General features: G+C 40.7%; 1 protein-coding gene across 10 annotated transcripts in view; it reads right to left on the bottom strand.

The window, feature by feature from the left end:
* LOC129859497 (muscleblind-like protein 2a) overlaps positions 1–16957 on the bottom strand; it is a 78508-nt gene that overhangs the window by 45613 nt on the left and 15938 nt on the right. For all 10 annotated transcript variants that reach the window (XM_055929352.1, XM_055929349.1, XM_055929353.1 and 7 more), the window contains exon 2: positions 14507–15350. In XM_055929352.1, the coding sequence (XP_055785327.1) occupies positions 14507–14680 (174 nt within the window). In that variant the 5' untranslated portion in view covers positions 14681–15350. The remainder of the gene's footprint in view (positions 1–14506; positions 15351–16957) is intronic.

Raw genomic sequence — 16957 nt, 5'->3', positions numbered from 1 at the left:
TGTTCTTGGGGACCTTCAATGATGCAGACATTTTTTGGGGTACCCTTCCCCAGATCTGTGCCTCGACACAATCCTGTCTCGGAGCTCTACGGACAATTCCTTTGACCTCATGGCTTGCTCTTTGCTCTGACATGCACTGTCAACTGTGGGACCTTATATAGACCGGTGTGTGCCTTTCCAAATCATGTCCAATCAATTGAATGTACCACAGGTGGACTCCAATCAAGTTGTAGAAACATCAAGGATGATCAATGGAAAAAGGATGCACCTGAGCTCAATAGTCTCATAGCAAAGGGTCTGAATACTTATGTAAATAAGGTATTTCTGTTTTTATGGGGTGTTGTGCGTAGATTGACGAGAAGAAAATAATTGTATCAATTTTAGAATAACGCAATCCATCCATGGTATGACAAGTTTCCTATTTTCGACATAAGGGAGAAAAAAAGCATTTTAACGAAAGTATGCTACTATTGCTTAACCCACATTCAACCTACAGCAAAATTCACTGAATCAAAAATATATATATATATATTTATTTTTTAATCTAGTGGTTTATTTGTCTAGGATGTGATAGACAAATTCTGTTGTAAACTCTGGTGAGGGACGGCAGTGACAGAAAAAACAAGGTGCCTTGTAAGGGAAACTGGATTATGCTCAAACCAGTTGAAGAGAAACTGCTACCCAACAAAAGTGAATGACAAAAATCTAGGGCCGGGACAATTCCAGTGTCGCAATATTTTTTCCATGGCAAAAATGAAAACATGAAGCAGACAACTATTTGGTCCTTTAAAAATCTGCTGTATGTAAAATAGTGTGTGCTAGTGTCATGTCTACTCCCGCTCCTCCCCTCAGGTGTTCAACATCGCTGGAATACTAACCACCGGTCCTGGGGTCCATCATTACGCACAACTGTCATCAATCATTACGTGCACCTGCATGTCCTTATGATAGTCAGCTGGACTCCACTACCTTCCTGATTACCTCCCCTATAATCGGTCAGTCCCTTTGGTTCTCTCCTTCGTCGATATTGTTCCGGTGTTTATGCGTAGACGCCACTGTTATGTTGTCTCGTTTCATGTTTTATTAAACGTTTCACCTGCACCTGCTTCCTGACTCTCAGCATCTCCATTACATATAGCTTGGAAAACAAATAAATGTGACTCTGGATGACAGCATAGATTACAACATTAGGGCTGTTTCTCAAAATAAGTTAAATACACTTGTGTTTTGTTTCCTTGCCACGATACTAATGACTACCGCAATACTTTTATCACCCCAGCCCTAACAAAATCATGTATAAAAATATATATATTAAAAAAAAAGGAAAAGGCGCAATTAAAATGTGCATTAGTCTCCATTTCAAATCAATAAGTAATGACGATGGCTACGTCCCAAATGGCACTCTATTACCTACATAGTGCATTACTTTAGACCAGAACCCAATGAACCCTGGTCAAAAGTAGTTTACTACATAGGGAATAGGGTGCCACGTAGGAAGCAGACAATGGCATAAAGGCCAAGTGTGTAGCGAGCTTCCGGCCTGCCTGCCTTGACAATTAACAAGTGTGAGGGATACATTTTGCAGAAGAAATTCTTCAAGGGAAAAAAAAGCATTTCTCAGAGAGCATCTTGTTTTATCAAAAGAAGAGAGAGAAAGAGAATGATTTAGAGCCTGTATGGGAGAACTAGGTGAAGAATCTGTCCTACAGACAGATTTTTTTCTGCTCTGTCTCCCATTATTGGCTTGCTAATAATACTGGGTCACTAATCTTTGTATTAGATCATGAAGGGAAAGAAATCAATACAAAATGGCTACGCTTTATTTCCCAATAACAGACTAAAGCAGCCAATGCTTCAAACGGCCTAGACCAGTTTTGCAGAGGTCAGAGCGGGGGCTGTGCTATATCAGTGGTCTGACCTATTCTCACAGTGTAATTTGTGTTTAGGAAGTCCATTCCAGGACTGTGGTTTCCAGCCCACAGAGACTGTCACTGGTCCCGCACTGCGCTATACTGCACTGTAGAGACGAGCAGGCCATAGCAGGCAGGCGGGCACACACACACACACACATCAGAGCAGTGGCCCATTTAAGAGGGAAACACTGGGCTCATCAGCTGCAAAAACCACCTGCGCCAACTTAACCTTCGCCTCGTCCCATTAACTGTCTGTCCGTCTGGGGTCACAAGACAGTAGCAGGGAAGAGTGACGTCACAGGGACCAAATTAAGTCTGGCGTGTGAGTGTGGAGGGGGTGTCGAGAGGCCTCTGTTAAGGGGGGGGATGCTGCCTGCGGGGGGGGGGATCATCAAAGCCTGGCCTCCTCCCCACGGGTAGCCCTACCGTTAAAGCTCAGGTCAGCAGCCAGCGCTTCTTTGTTGCTGTGAATGACCCCAGGGGGGAATCACTAGCCATACTATGCTTTGCTGCCTGCTGCACGGCATACATTCCCCCATCCATGCATGTTTGATCGGGCGAGGGTGTGGCCCAGTTTAGGGGATTACCCTGAGGAATGCATGTCCTCCTCCCCATCGCCTAGAAAAAAAATTTGCAAGCTTATATACACACACATGAACAGTCAAGACGAAGACGAAGTGAAGCATTCCTTCCTCGAACGCAAACGTAGCAAATAGACGAGGTATGATTTTGATCTAAATTCAAGACCTAAGATCTCAATTAAAAAACAAGATTTGAAAAGTGTGCAAAGTGAAATCCACATTCCGCTGCCCAGATCCTGTACTGAAGCATGAGGGAGTGGCTGCTGCACAGAGCTCAAAGATTTTTGGTTGAATCTGAGTCAAGATCTTTGACAATTGGTTTAAATCTCGCACCAGGCTTCCTGCCTGACTGCACATGCTAAGATGTTCTTACAGAGGAGCGAAAACAAGGGCATGTTCACCCTGAGGGGCTATGTCAGTGTCCCAAATGGCACCCTATTCCCAATATAGTGCAAAAGGGTGCCATTTGAGACTCAACCAATGTTTACCTGACATGAGGAAAACACAAACATAAAACAACAATTACTACTAGTGTAGCTTACCGCTTCTGTTTAAAAACTCTGAAATCTGATAGGCTGAGGCAGCGTTGGAAAACAGGTTAGATGTAAACACTCAAGTCAGACATGGCGGTGGTCACTGAGAAGTAGCGCTGATGGTGAAGATAACAGGCATGGAGGCGAGGGAGGAATAATCCAACACCTCACAACAGCATTCTCCTGGCACTGTAAGAATCAAGCGCAGTTTTGACTTTTAAAAATCACAATTAATAAGAATATATGGACAGGGGGGGGGCTGATCCTAGATCAGCACGCCTACTCTGATACTTATTAAATTTGTCCCCTCGTCCTTTTCATTTTAAGGAATCCCTTAACTTATTCCACATTGTTGTGTTATAGCCTGACTTCAAAATGGATTAAACAAACAAAAAAATCATCTCACCCATCTACACACAATACCCCATAACAACAAAGTGAAAACATGTTTAGAAATTTTAACAAATGTATTGAAAATGAAATACAGAAATATCAAATTTACATAAATTCACACCACTGAGTCAATACTTTGTAGAAGCATCTTTGGCAGCGATTACAACCTTGAGTCTTTCTGGGTAAGTCTTGAAAGCTTTCCAAACCTGGATTGTGCAATATTTGCCCATTATTCTATTCAAAATTCTTCAAGCACTGTGAAATTGGTTGTTGATCATTGCTAGAGAACCATTTTCAGGTCTTGACATATGGTTCCATTTAGATTTAAGTCAAAACTGTAACTTGGCCACTCAGGAACATTCACTATCTTCTTGGTAAGCAACTCCAGTGTACTGTAGATTTCGCCTTGTGTTAAGCAACTCCAGCGTCGATTTGGCTTTGTGTTTTAGGTTATTGTCCTGCTGAAAGGTGAATTGATCTCCCGGTGTCTGGTCGAAAGCAGACTAAACCAAGTTTTCCTGTAGGATTTTGACTGTGCTTGGTCCAATCCATTTTTTATCCTGAAAAATCTCCCCAGTTCTTAATGAATACAAGCATAACCATAACATGATGCAGCCACCACTATACTTGAAAATATGGAGAGTGGTACTCAGTAATCTGTTGTATTGGATTTGCCCCCCAAACACTTTGTATTAAGGACAAAAAGTTAATTGCTTTGCCACATTTTTTTGCAGTATTACTATAGTGCCTTATTGCAAACAGGATGCATGTTTGGAATATTTGTATTCTGTACAGGCTTCCTTTTAACTCTGTCAATTAGGTTAGTATAGTGGAGTAACTACAGTGTTGTTGATCCATCCTCAGTTTTGTCCTATCACAGCCATCAAATACTAACTGTTTAAAGTCACCATTGGCTTAAGGTGAAATCCCTGAGCGGTTTCCTTCCTCTCCGGCAACTGAGCTAGGAAGGACTCTCTGTATCTTTGTAGTGACTGGGTGTATTGATACACCATCCAAAGTGTAATTAATTACTTCACCATGCTTAAAGATATATTCAAAGTCTGCTTTAAAAAATATATATGTATTATCTAACAATAGGTGCCATTCTTTGCGAGGCAATGGAAAACCTCCCTGGTCTTTGTGGTTGCATCTGTGGTTGAAATTCACTGCTCGACTGAGGGACCTTACAGATAATTGTATGTGTGGGGTAGAGGTCGACCCATTCAGATTTTTCAACGCCGATACAGATTATTGAAGGCCCAAAAAAAGCCGATAACGATTAAATCGGACGATTTTTATATATATGTGTAATAATGACAATTACAACAATACTGAATGAACAATGAACACTTTTATTTTAACTTAATATAATACATCAATAAAATAAATTTAGTCTCAAATAAATTATGAAACATGTTCAATTTGGTTCAAATAATGCAAAAACAAAGTGTTGGAGAAGAAAGTAAAAGTGCAATATGTGCCATGTAAGTTCCTTGCTCAGAACATGAGAACATATGAAAGCTAGTGGTTCCTTTAAACATGAGTCTTCAATATTCCCAGGTAAGACATTTTAGGTTGTAGTTATTATTAGACTATTTCTCTCTATACCATTTGTAATTCATATACCTTTGACTATTGGATGTTCTAATAGGTACTTCAGTATTGCCAGCCTAATCTCGGGAGTTGATAGGCTTGAAGTCATAAACAGCGCAATGCTTGAAGCTGCTGGCAAACGCAGTAAAGTGCTGTTTGAATGAATGCTTACGAGCGTGCTGCTGCCTACCACCACTCAGTCAGACTGCTCTATCAAATCATAGACTTAATTATAATATCACACAGAAATACGAGCCTTAGGTCATTAATATGGTCAAATCCGGAAACTATAATTTCAAAAACAAAACGTTTATTCTTTCAGTTAAAAACAGGACTGTTCCGTATTTTATCTAACGGGTGGCATCCATAAGTCTAAATATTGCTGTTAAATTGCACAACCTTCAATGTATGTCATAATTACGTAAAATTCTGACAAATTAGTTCGCAACGAGCCAGGCAGCCCAAACTGTTGCATATTCCTTGACTCTGCGTGGAATGAACGCAAGAGAAGTGACACAATTTCCCTAGTTTAATAATTGCCTGCTAACCTGAATTCCTTTTAACTAAATATGCAGGTTTAAAAAAAAATATACTTCTGTGTATTGATTTTAAGAAAGGCATTGATGTTTATTGTTATGTACATGCGTGCAACGATTGTGCTTTTTTCGCAAATGCGCTTTTGTTAAATTATCCCCCGTTTGGCGAAGTTGGCTGTCTTTGTTAGGAAGAAATAGTCTTCACACAGTTCGCAACGAGCCAGGTGGCCCAAACTGCTGCATATACCCTGACTCTGTTGCAAAGAACACAAGAGAAGTGACACAATTTCCCTAGTTAAAATAAATTCATGTTAGCAGGCAATATTAACTAAATATGCAGGTTTAAAAATATATACTTGTGTATTATTTTAAGAAAGGCGTTGATGTTTAGGTACACATTGGTGCAACGACAGTGCTTTTTTCGCAAATGCGCTTGTTAAATCACACGTTTGGCGAAGTAGGCTATGATTCAATGATAAAAATAATAGGCACCGCATCGATTATATGCAACGCAGGACAAGCTAGATAAACTAGTAATATCATCAACCATGATGCAGTTAACTAGTGATTATATTAAGATTGACTGGTTTTTGTAAGATACGTTTAATGCTAGCTAGCACCTTACCTCCTTGCTGCACTCGCATAACAGGTAGTCAGCCTGCCACGCAGTCTCCTCGTGGAGTGCAATGTAATCGGCCATGATCGGTGTCCAAAAATACAGATTACCGATTGTTATGAAAACTTGAAAATCGGCACTAATTAAATCGGCCATGCAGATTAATCGGTCGACCTCTAGTGTGGGGTACAGAGATTAGGTAGTCATTCCCCAAAAAATATTTTATGTTAACGCCATTATTGCACAGAGAGTGAGTCCATGCAAATTATTATGTGACTTGTTAAGCACATGTTTACTCCTGAACTTATTTAGGCTTGCCATAACAAAGGGGTTGAATACTTATTGACCCAAGACATTTCAGCTTTTACATTGTTTATTAATTTGTAAAAATATTTAAAAACATAATTCCACTTCGACATTATGGGGTATTGTGAGTAGGCAAATAATGTAAATGTAATATATTTTAAATTCAGGCTGTCACACAAACAAAGTGTGGGAAAAGTCAAGGGGTGTGAATACTTTCTGAAGGCACTATGTCATAGAAGACTTCCAATCTTACATTGAAACAATTGAGTCTAGTCATAGGCAGTTGATTGAAGCACAACCATTAATTTCCATAATGAGTGAGAAGCGCACTAAATTAATGTCTGTGCCGAAAATTGTCACTGCGGACATGTCTAGGGGTGTAACAGTACATGTATTTGTACCAAAATAGTTCGGTACAGGGACCTCGGTTCAGTCCTCACTGTGAACCCAAATTAATACATTAAAAAAATATATACAAAATAAAAACACTTGGCCTATAGGCTATGCCTACGCTGTGGTGTACGCCTCAACTAAATCTGAGCTGAAAAAAATATATACATTTCAGGCTGTTCCATTAAAACTAGAGCGTACCTTGTAATCAAAATTCTAATCTTGATTGGCGCATTTCAAACTGTCCTTTTGTTAAGCGCAGTTGGGTTCTAGTTCTGTATGATGGCGAGTGGTGGGGTCGATAAACCAGGAGGATTCCATCAATGTTTGAATATCCAGTTTGTAATCTACTGGGGAGCCAAAATGTTCCCAAAGGCGATGGATAAAAATAGTGTATTGCCACTGCTCAACGAGAATGGCCTACGCAGCTGCCAACACCTCAAACATGTTGACACATTTACAATGAAATCACCCCAGTATTCCTACAACCGGAGAAAGACGGAAACGCAAAACACCACAACTTCATCTCCCCACTGCATTCAAGCAGAGGATTCTGATCGGGACAAATAAGTTATGAGTGATAGGTATGTTTATAGCCGTGGATATGCGCCCATTTTCGGTGGTTGAGAAGAATAGGGAATTTCAGCACCTCGTAAAAGTGCTCAAGCCACTTTATGAACTTCACCCTCTCGCACCCATTTCAGCCTACCCACCTCTATAAGGAAGCTAAAGCCGAAGTTGTAAATTAATTGGCCAATGCACCCTGTATTGCGCTTACTACAGATGTATGGACCTCCAGGGCTTAACAGTCAAAGCTCATCACATTACCCCGGAGTGGGAAACGAAAATGACTGTGCTACAGACACACACCCTTTAAGAGTCACAAGAGCGCATATTGTCTATATATTGCCTATATAATGTCTGAGCCATGTTTACATATTTATTTCACACACATATTGCACTTTATAATACTGTTATTGATGAATAATTGTGCATTTCCATTTAAGAAAATCCAAAGTGTTGGTATTCCTGATGGTGCTACCATCAGGCATTATATGACTCATGCTCATATATGGAAATCAGGAATACCAACACTTTGTATTTTCTTAAATAAACATACATTAACTACAGTAATGGTTGGCATTACATTTTCCCGCTGTACCGAGACCAAATCATGACCAAAACAAAAACTGCAATATGTACCGAAAAGGTGGGTTTGGTAAACTGTTATACCCATAGACTTGTCAGTAACAGACGGCACTCAACAACAGGCTATTCACTCACAGCCACCGTGACACAATCACATGACTCCGACATTTATGTTTTCATAGACAGATATCTTCTGTCCTTCGTTGCTGTCCCACAACCCCTCCTCCTCCTTCACGGTCATGGTTCCCTTGGTTAGTATCTCAGAGAGTAGTCTAACTGTTGTCAGGTTAGTTCAAAGCAAACCAGTAGGCTATGCCACAAAGCGTGATGGAGAAGTAAGTGAGCCAAATTAGGCCAATTCTGAAATCAAAACCGGATAACCGTTGTCACAAAGGTGGCTCACCTTTTAGCCAGGTAAATTGCTATGGCAACACATCATTCAGCTCTAACCTGCTCTGGGGTAGGCTCACTCCAATTAATCCTGAATGTGTCTTAGCTCAAACCAAACCTAGTTTTTAAACCCAGATTATTTTAAGGGACAGTTTTGCCTACAGTAATGACAACATGGCTCGACACAGAAGTTCTGTCCAACGGGAGACAAAAGTACCTGAAGGGACACGCACACAATCCACAAAATAGTACGAAATGCTGAGAGCAGCAAGACAAAGTCACGACGGCACAGTGAACATAAACGATGCCTGTGACAGAATTAACTTCTCTTGCACTTCTTGTTAATGCAAAGCACACAGAGGGAGAATGCACAGCCTGTTGTTCAACCTGCCTCTGCAGGTCAATCCTGCCAGCGTTTATCTGGGCTCTGCTGCCAGTGGCCTGACTGGCCTCTGGCTCACTGCCCTGCCCCCGCCCCATGGACCCTCCTAGTCGGGTGACTGCCGTGCCTCTGGGGGCTCGGTGAGGAGGCTGAAAGGCCTGGCTGTTCTGTTCTCGTCTCGCCTTATGCCTCTATGCAGCAGAGTACCTCTACCTCACCTCTCTGAGGTTAAACCTTTGAATGGATCTCTTCAGATCTCCCTGTGTCACGCCTCGCACTACAGACAGGCTAGATAACCTTGGTCACAGATGGGGTGGCGGCGGAGGATCCAGGCAGGCAGATATAATAGGAGAGAGCTCGGACTCTGACATTAGCCTGGTGGTGATGTCTCAACTGGCTCCCGAGGCACATGAGGATATGCCTCGAAGGGACAGGTCAGCAGAACAGGGCTCCCCCAGACAACCACCAGAATAACACTGAGTTTACAATGAGGGTTAGGAGGACACACTGTTTCAACACAGATTGTAGCCTTGCAGTTAGTTCCTCCATATTTGACTCTGTGGCATCTCAGTATCTGTTTACACTTCACATGAACAATAACACCGCAATTAAATCTGTGACAAATCAGACGTTTCAATGCCGTTTGCGTTTCGACAGAACGTAGGCTAACACCCGGAGAACGGACATCAGGTCCTTACACGGCACGATTACAAATCCATCCCAATTGGAGTCAGCTGTAAACCCATTAAGCTGTTGCAGGGTTTGATGGAGCCGGGCAGCTGTAATAGACCGCCAGTCAATCGGCCGATTGCTCTGCAATAACTCACAGGATTTACAAATAACAAGGGGGTTGCCAAGAAAACAGCTGATGGCCCCATAAATACAACACCATTTTCAACAGCGAGTTGCCTCTAAATGACGTAGAGCTGCCAAGATTCATGTAGTTAGAGAGTGGTTATTGGGTTTGGTTCTGAACTGAAGCAGGCAGAATTCCACACATCCCAAGAAGGTAGTGATCATTACAGATGTTGACATACACAATTTGGAAATGAAAAGTATATTATATTGGCCCTAAATCTAGCTGGACAGAGATTTTATATAATGTAGAACGCACATTGACTGTAACCCACACTCGTATAGGGTCAGCAACAGTGGGAACAGCACCAGAAAAATAACAGACCCCCAGTGAGTTCCCAGTATTGGTTTCATGTAAAAAGCGCATCTCACTCTTATGTGTGAAACTCAATCCTCTGCCTTTGACCCAAAGCATGACGTTGAAGACTGTGTTATAAACACTGCATAACCTTCTGGTTGGTGTCCCTTTACAATCGCTGCAATAGCTCACACGTTCATCTAAAAAGCTGAGGCATTGTGACGTATGACTATTGTTCGGCAAGATACCTGCTCCAGTTTCTCTGGTCATTCATCATTGTTACTGGGTAGGTTTCCAAGGTTTATTGCAGCTACTGCTTCCGCTGTCTTAAAAATAAGTGAGCCTGCACTCCCCCATTCCCACTGCAGTAGTTCGTTGTGTAATGTTATATAAGGGGACCTGCTTTTAATATGAGGTTCTTGTCAGGTTCTTTCATCTTGAATGTTCTCAGGGTTTTATTTGTGCTTGATTTTTTTATTGATTCCCTGTTGAATTATTGGTGTAGCTCAGTCCCGTGTAGCTCAGTTGGTAGAGCATGGCGCTTGCAACGCCAGGGTTGTGGGTTCGATTCCCACGGGGGGCCAGTACAAAAAAAGTATGAATGTATGTACTTGTAAGTCGCTCTGGATAAGAGCGTCTGCTAAATGACTTAAATTTAAATGTAAATGTAATTGGATTACGAGGACCATGATTGCAGTATCAGCCTAGGTCTTTTCAATGTCTAAAACAAAATGTTTACACAGTGCAGAAAATAATATGGATAAATAAATATAAAGCATAAATCCCTGAAACACTTTATCTGGATAGTGCCAAGTAGATGGTTTGTAGAGATGTTCAATAAGGGTCAACAACATTTCAACTAACCATCCACCGGCCCCAACCCTAATCCTAAACTTAACCTAGCCCTTACCCTAACTCTTATTCGAAACCATAACCCTTTCGTAACCGTCGCAAGCATTTGCTGATCAACAGATAGTGTGTTTATCGTTTGACTATGTGTTGATCATCTATATGGGACTATCCAAATAAAGTGACCATGCACCATACTCTTGTAGTTTTATGCTATTGCTATTACAACAACTGCTTGCATAAGCTAAATAAAAACCATTCACCTTATTCAACATGTTGTTTTGTGTAACAGCTGACAGTCTAGAAATAGAACCATCGGACACCTCTACACCGATCAGATGTTAGACACTAGTATAAAGGATGGACGTGGAATGGTAACAGAGCTAAAAGTATAAAAAGCCCACCCACAACTGGTGGCAGTGATCACAACAGAAGACCTCTGACATTTCGCGCTATAGGTCAAGCTTGTCTGACTCTGGCATTGCGTGGAGAACTGAAACACACTCTCTAATTTGAGCACCCCCCTAGCATTGGAACAGCAAAATGTTGAAATCAGGTGTACTTACATGATACTGTGGTATGAATGATCTATAGCGCATGTTGTTTACACATTACCTGCTCCAGATTGAGTCCCCTCATATTACAAATTTGTTATGTAATAGGCCAAGCTCATTTGCTTCGATTGAATATATAAAGATACCTTAAAACCTCTTGAGAGTATAGGGGGTGCTGTTTCGACTTAGCGAAAATTGGTCTCCAAATTAAACTGCCTAGTACTCAATTCTTGCTCGTACAATATGCATACTATTATTATTATTATTGGATAGAAAACACTCTCTAGTTTCTATAACCGTTGGAATTATGTCTCTGAGTGAAACAGAACTCATTCTACAGCACTTTTCCTGACAGGGAGTGAGATTTCAGAAATCTTGGCCCCTGTTCCCAGGTCAGTTTTAAGGTCCCTGTGAATGCTATGGGGATACAAACACTGCCTACGCCTTCCTCTAGATGTCAGTAAGTGGTGACAATTTGAATGGAGTCGATTGCGCAATCTGGGCCTGTATAAAAGACCAAAGGGCGGAAGTACATTTCTTTTCCTCCCTGCGCCTGACGCACGATGGACGTCGGACTGGCCTCCTTCCAAGCTTTGGTTTAGCCAGTAATATATCTCCGGTCATGTTTTTACTCGTTATAGGTGTTAAAAACATCATAAGGTAGTTAATTTAAACCGTTTTATAGCAATTTATATCCGTTTAGTGCGATTTTCTGGCATTTCTTTGTGACGCACTCCCAAGAGCTGGGCACTTTTCTAGTACATGCCGAACGTTAGTGGCCATTTCGACAGGACAAGAGGACATCTTTCGACCAAAAGACGATTAGACCGGAGAAAGGATACATTGCCCAAGATTCTGATGGCAGTTCAGCTAATAGTAAGAACTATTTATGATGATAAATCGTTGTTCTGTTGAAAAATGTTAAACGCATATTCCGCCATTTTCTTTGGGGTAGCTTCGCTTTGGCGCACCCTGTATTGCACAGTAAGGATAATTTAAAAAATGTAATTCAGCGATTGCATTAAGAACTAATTTGTCTTTCAATTGCTGTCCACCCTGTATTTTTTAGTCAAGTGTATGATTATTTATTCATTAGACTAGATCACTGTCCAAGATGGCGCCCGACATTTTCTGGCCAGTTTGGCTACTATTCTCATTATATAACCACGTTTTTTTTGTGGCTAAATATGCACATTTTCGAACAAACTCTATATGTATGTTGTAATATGATGTTACAGGAGTGTCATCGGAAGAATTCTGAGAAGGTTAGTGAAAAAATTTATATATTTTGGTGGTGATAATGCTATCGCTCTTTTTGCCTTGAATCAATGCTGGGGTAATGTTTGCACATGTGGTATGCTAATATAACGATTTATTGTGTTTTCGCTGTAAGACACTTAGAAAATCTGAAATATTGTCTGGATTCACAGGATCTGTGTCTTTCAATTACTGTACGCTGTGTATTTTTAAGAAATGTTTTATGATTAGTAATTAGGTAATACACGTTGCTCTCTGTATTTATTCTAGTCGAGTTGTGATGGTGGGTGCAATTGTAAACTATGATTTCTACCTGAAATATGCACATTTTTCTAACAAAACCTATCCTATTCAATAAATATGTTATCAGACTGTCATCTGATGAGGTTTTTTCTTGGTTAGTGGCTATCAATATCTTTATTTGGCCGAATTGGTGATAGCTACTGGTGGAGAGAAAAAATGGTGGACAAAGAAAAATGGTGTCTTTTGCTAACGTGGTTAGCTAATAGATTTACATATTGTGTCTTCCCTGTAAAACATTTTACAAATCAGAAATGATTGCTGGATTCACAAGAAGTAGATCTTTCATCTGGTGTCTTGGACTTGTGATTGAATGATATTTAGATGCTAGTATTTACTTGTGACACTATGCTAGCTATGCTATTCAGCTTTTTTACTGGTGGGGGTGGTGGGGGGTGCTCCCGGATCCGGGTTTCTGAAGCGGTAGAAGTTAACTGGCTCTGAGCCTTCAACAGGCTCTTTTAAACTTACTATAATTAGGGAGATGTTTAACAATGATTAGGCCTACAGCAAGACAGATCTATTAAGACCAGGGTAAAAGTGAAGCCATTACGAAACAAAACCTGTTGGTTCTTAAGGGGTCTTCACTCTGTAGTGCCCAATTTAAATATACAGTAAATCTGTCCCAATTTAATGAGCAAAGGATTTGGAGAGCGATACCACAGAAGCCCTTAGAACAGGGAAGTCAAACTCAATCACTGTAAGGGCCATATGGAAAAAACAACAAATTTGTGGGTCAGACATAGCCTGTTTGTTTTTAGAAAAATATGTTCATTAAAAACGTACATAGGATGCTGTATATAGCGTTTTAACATGAAACAAAAGATAAATCATATTTGTCCAGCCTTTGCTGCTATGCTTGCAGAGGTGCATAATATGCTACAACCCTAATCAAAAAGTATTTTAAAATTGCAAATGACAAAAACGTAGGTAGGTTGTTGTAACATTTAAACTTAACATATGTTTATACATTTTCGCACTGCATGGATCACAGGTAGTTGAAAGCAGCTGTATGTTGCTATAACAGGCCTACATGTTTACCCTTCGCATGATGTTTTGTTGCATGTTCAGTTTTTTGTTTATTCATCGTCAAGCTTTAAAAAAACTGAAGCCAGACTGCAACATTTTAGTAGCCTAGGACTGTGGCTTGTGTCCATGCACTTTCCCTCCACTGCGCACTTTGGGAGCGTATCAAACTGTTGACTCATCATACTCACGTGTGTCCTAATTTATACTCGCATGTGAATCCTTTATCTAATAACTTTTTGACAACCAATATGACATTGTCTGTAGTACAGCAATGACCCGGTTCTGACAACACGCTTAAATTGGTCAGTACCATTAAGGAGAACAGTTGGGGATGCTGCAAATGTTTAGTGATGATATAATACAGCACACTGGCTGGCTCATGGGTGGGTGGGTGTGTGGGTCTCCAGGAGGAGGTGTGTGTGTGGGTCTGGGAAGAGGAGTGTGTGGCAATGCACCGCCTTTGGCGCACAGAACGGGCCTGACAGAAATGCGTCAAGGCCAAATCCTACCAGCTGGCCTTGTGTTTGACACATGTGCCTTAGAATAAATACTTCCCCTTTATCTGTGCTCTGCATTCCTTACCTTTAGCGAGTCAAAGCAGGCAATCACCCTTCCGTTCTCCACCTGGCAGCTTTTGGGCGGGTGCGCAAATTTGCATTCCTCGTCACTCCGCGAACATGTCCCCCTCTGGAACTGTCGGCACACCTCCAGCGTCAGCCATTTTGTGTCTCGCATCGAAGCAATATTTAAAGCCATAGCAATGCCGGGGTGGGGTAAAGCTAGCCACTTGAAGGAGAGGCTATTCTCTAATGGCTCTTCAGTGTGCTTAAAAAAAACCTTGCCCTTGCGGACTTCGGAGCAGCAGAGTTGGTGGACTTGCAACCTGGATGTCGGTGTAGCTTGGGAGATGGCGGCTATCAGAGAAGCTGTCAATCAAGAGACGTCGCTCGTCAATCAGTTAGTCCCAGGTGCAGGCCATTGACAGGTCAACGGGGGCATGCTCAGAGGCAGGGTGGACTGACGGACCGTCCGAATGTGGTGGTAGTGGGAAGGAAGGGGGAGGGGGGCGGGGAAGATAATTGAAACCGGTGCTATTTCGAGGGCGATGGCACTGCTTGGGTGAGAATATAAATTTGTGCAGACGGTGGGTTGGGTATTGACTAAACTTCTCCGAATGAGTCAGTCAGCACTCTGTTTTGGCAGAGCGTCCAGCCAGTTCCCCCAACCACTGCAGTTAAATCTTTCTGCTTGGGTTTCTGAGGCCGCGCAGCGACAGAGCCTGATAAAGATGAGTTGGTAGGGCAGGGGCTGAGGTTGAGCTATCTTCTGTCACAGAGAGGGAGGGAATGTTGCATGCTTGGTGGAGGAGACGTGCAGGCAGGCAGCTCAAGTAGGGATGTCTGACAAGGCACTTTCTGTCGACGATCTGTGTGAGAGAGAGAGAGGGGTTATTTTCAGAGGAGTTAAACAGGCATTAATGCAACAGTCTTTATTTTTTTTTTTTAAGATAAAACAGTTCATGAAATAAACTTGAAACATATTGCTGGGGACAGCATTATTTACCCAAATCAATTAGTGGACAATCAATTAGAAAACTCTAGAAAAATAAATAAAATGGCAATAAATCCACTGTTCACAAGATAAAGCTGTGAATGTTCTTTAACAATACAGACCCATAGGCAAAAGTATTCAGAGATTTTTCTGCCATTGTAATACTTGGGCAGGCCGCTAAAAATGTTTTTATTTCATAACATTTTTGGGATGGAAAAACACTGTGGAAACTTAAATGACTAAAACCAGACATAAAAGTAGGGTATGTAGAAAATAGAAAATTCAAAAAACTATTAATTTAGAAATATTATACATTGTTATGCGAAAGCAAAATAATACAGCATTAGCAATGGCAAAATGCATAGAATTGCAGGAAACTAGCTTTAAAAATCATATAAAAATATATTTCAACTCGATGGATTTTTTTTTTAGAACTGCAGGAAATTTGCTTAAAAATTCCAACATTTCTATACACCGCCAAGGAGGAGGAAATGTTTTAAAAAATGTCACGCAGACAGGATGACCACGCTCGTTGCCACGCCCATCACCTAAGCCCCTTTTATATCTAGAAAAAAAAAACTGGTATTGATGCAATAACAAGCTTATAATCAAGTTTCCTTGGTTTGTTTAGGTGGAAACAATATAATTCTGAACCATTATCAAGAATTCCGTCGAGCCCTCCAAATCGAAACAAGCTTAAGCTATAAGAACATTTTATTATGTCAATTTCATGGCCTATTCTGTCCTGTTCTAACTTTAACTAGTATACTTTACCAGTGGTGGAAAAAGTACCCACTTGTCATACTTGAGTAAAAGTAAAGATACCTTCGTAGAAAATGACTCAAGTAAAAGTAAAAACGTCACCCAGAAAAATACTGCTTCAGTATAAGTATTTGGTTTTAAATATACTTAAGTATCAAAAGTAAAAGTATAAATAATTTCAAATTGCTTATAATAAGAAAATCAGACGGCACAATTTATTTTCTTTAAAAAAAAAATTACACTCCAACACGCAGACATTTACAAACGAGGCATTTGTGTTTAGTGAGTCCTTCAGATCAGAGGCAGTAGGGATGACCAGGGATGTTCTCTTGATAAGTGAATTAGACCACTTTCCTGTCTTGCTAAGCATTGAAAATGTAACAAGTACTTTTGGGTGTCAGGGAAAATGCATGGAATAAAAAGTACATTCTTTTCTTTCGGAATGTAGTGAAGTAAAAGTATTCAAAAATATAAATGGTAAAGTACAGATACCTAAAAGAAACTACTTAAGTAGTACTTTTTACTTAAGTACTTTACACCACTGGACTTCATCCCCAAAACTGAAGATTGTGCCCAAGAAGTGTAGGGCCAAAACCAAACATTGAGAAATGGTATAACAGTTTTTAGCCTATAATATTAACAAGGAGAATAATATGACTGTCGATAACACATTGATATACAGATGTCTGGTGCCCTGTTTTTAGTGGTGTGTGTGTGAGA

This window comes from Salvelinus fontinalis, chromosome 7 (genome assembly GCF_029448725.1).
Source record: "Salvelinus fontinalis isolate EN_2023a chromosome 7, ASM2944872v1, whole genome shotgun sequence".
In the NCBI taxonomy this organism is placed as follows: Eukaryota; Metazoa; Chordata; class Actinopteri; order Salmoniformes; family Salmonidae; genus Salvelinus; species Salvelinus fontinalis.
Note: the sequence above shows the minus strand (reverse complement) of the source record. Positions and strands in the feature narration are given on the sequence as shown.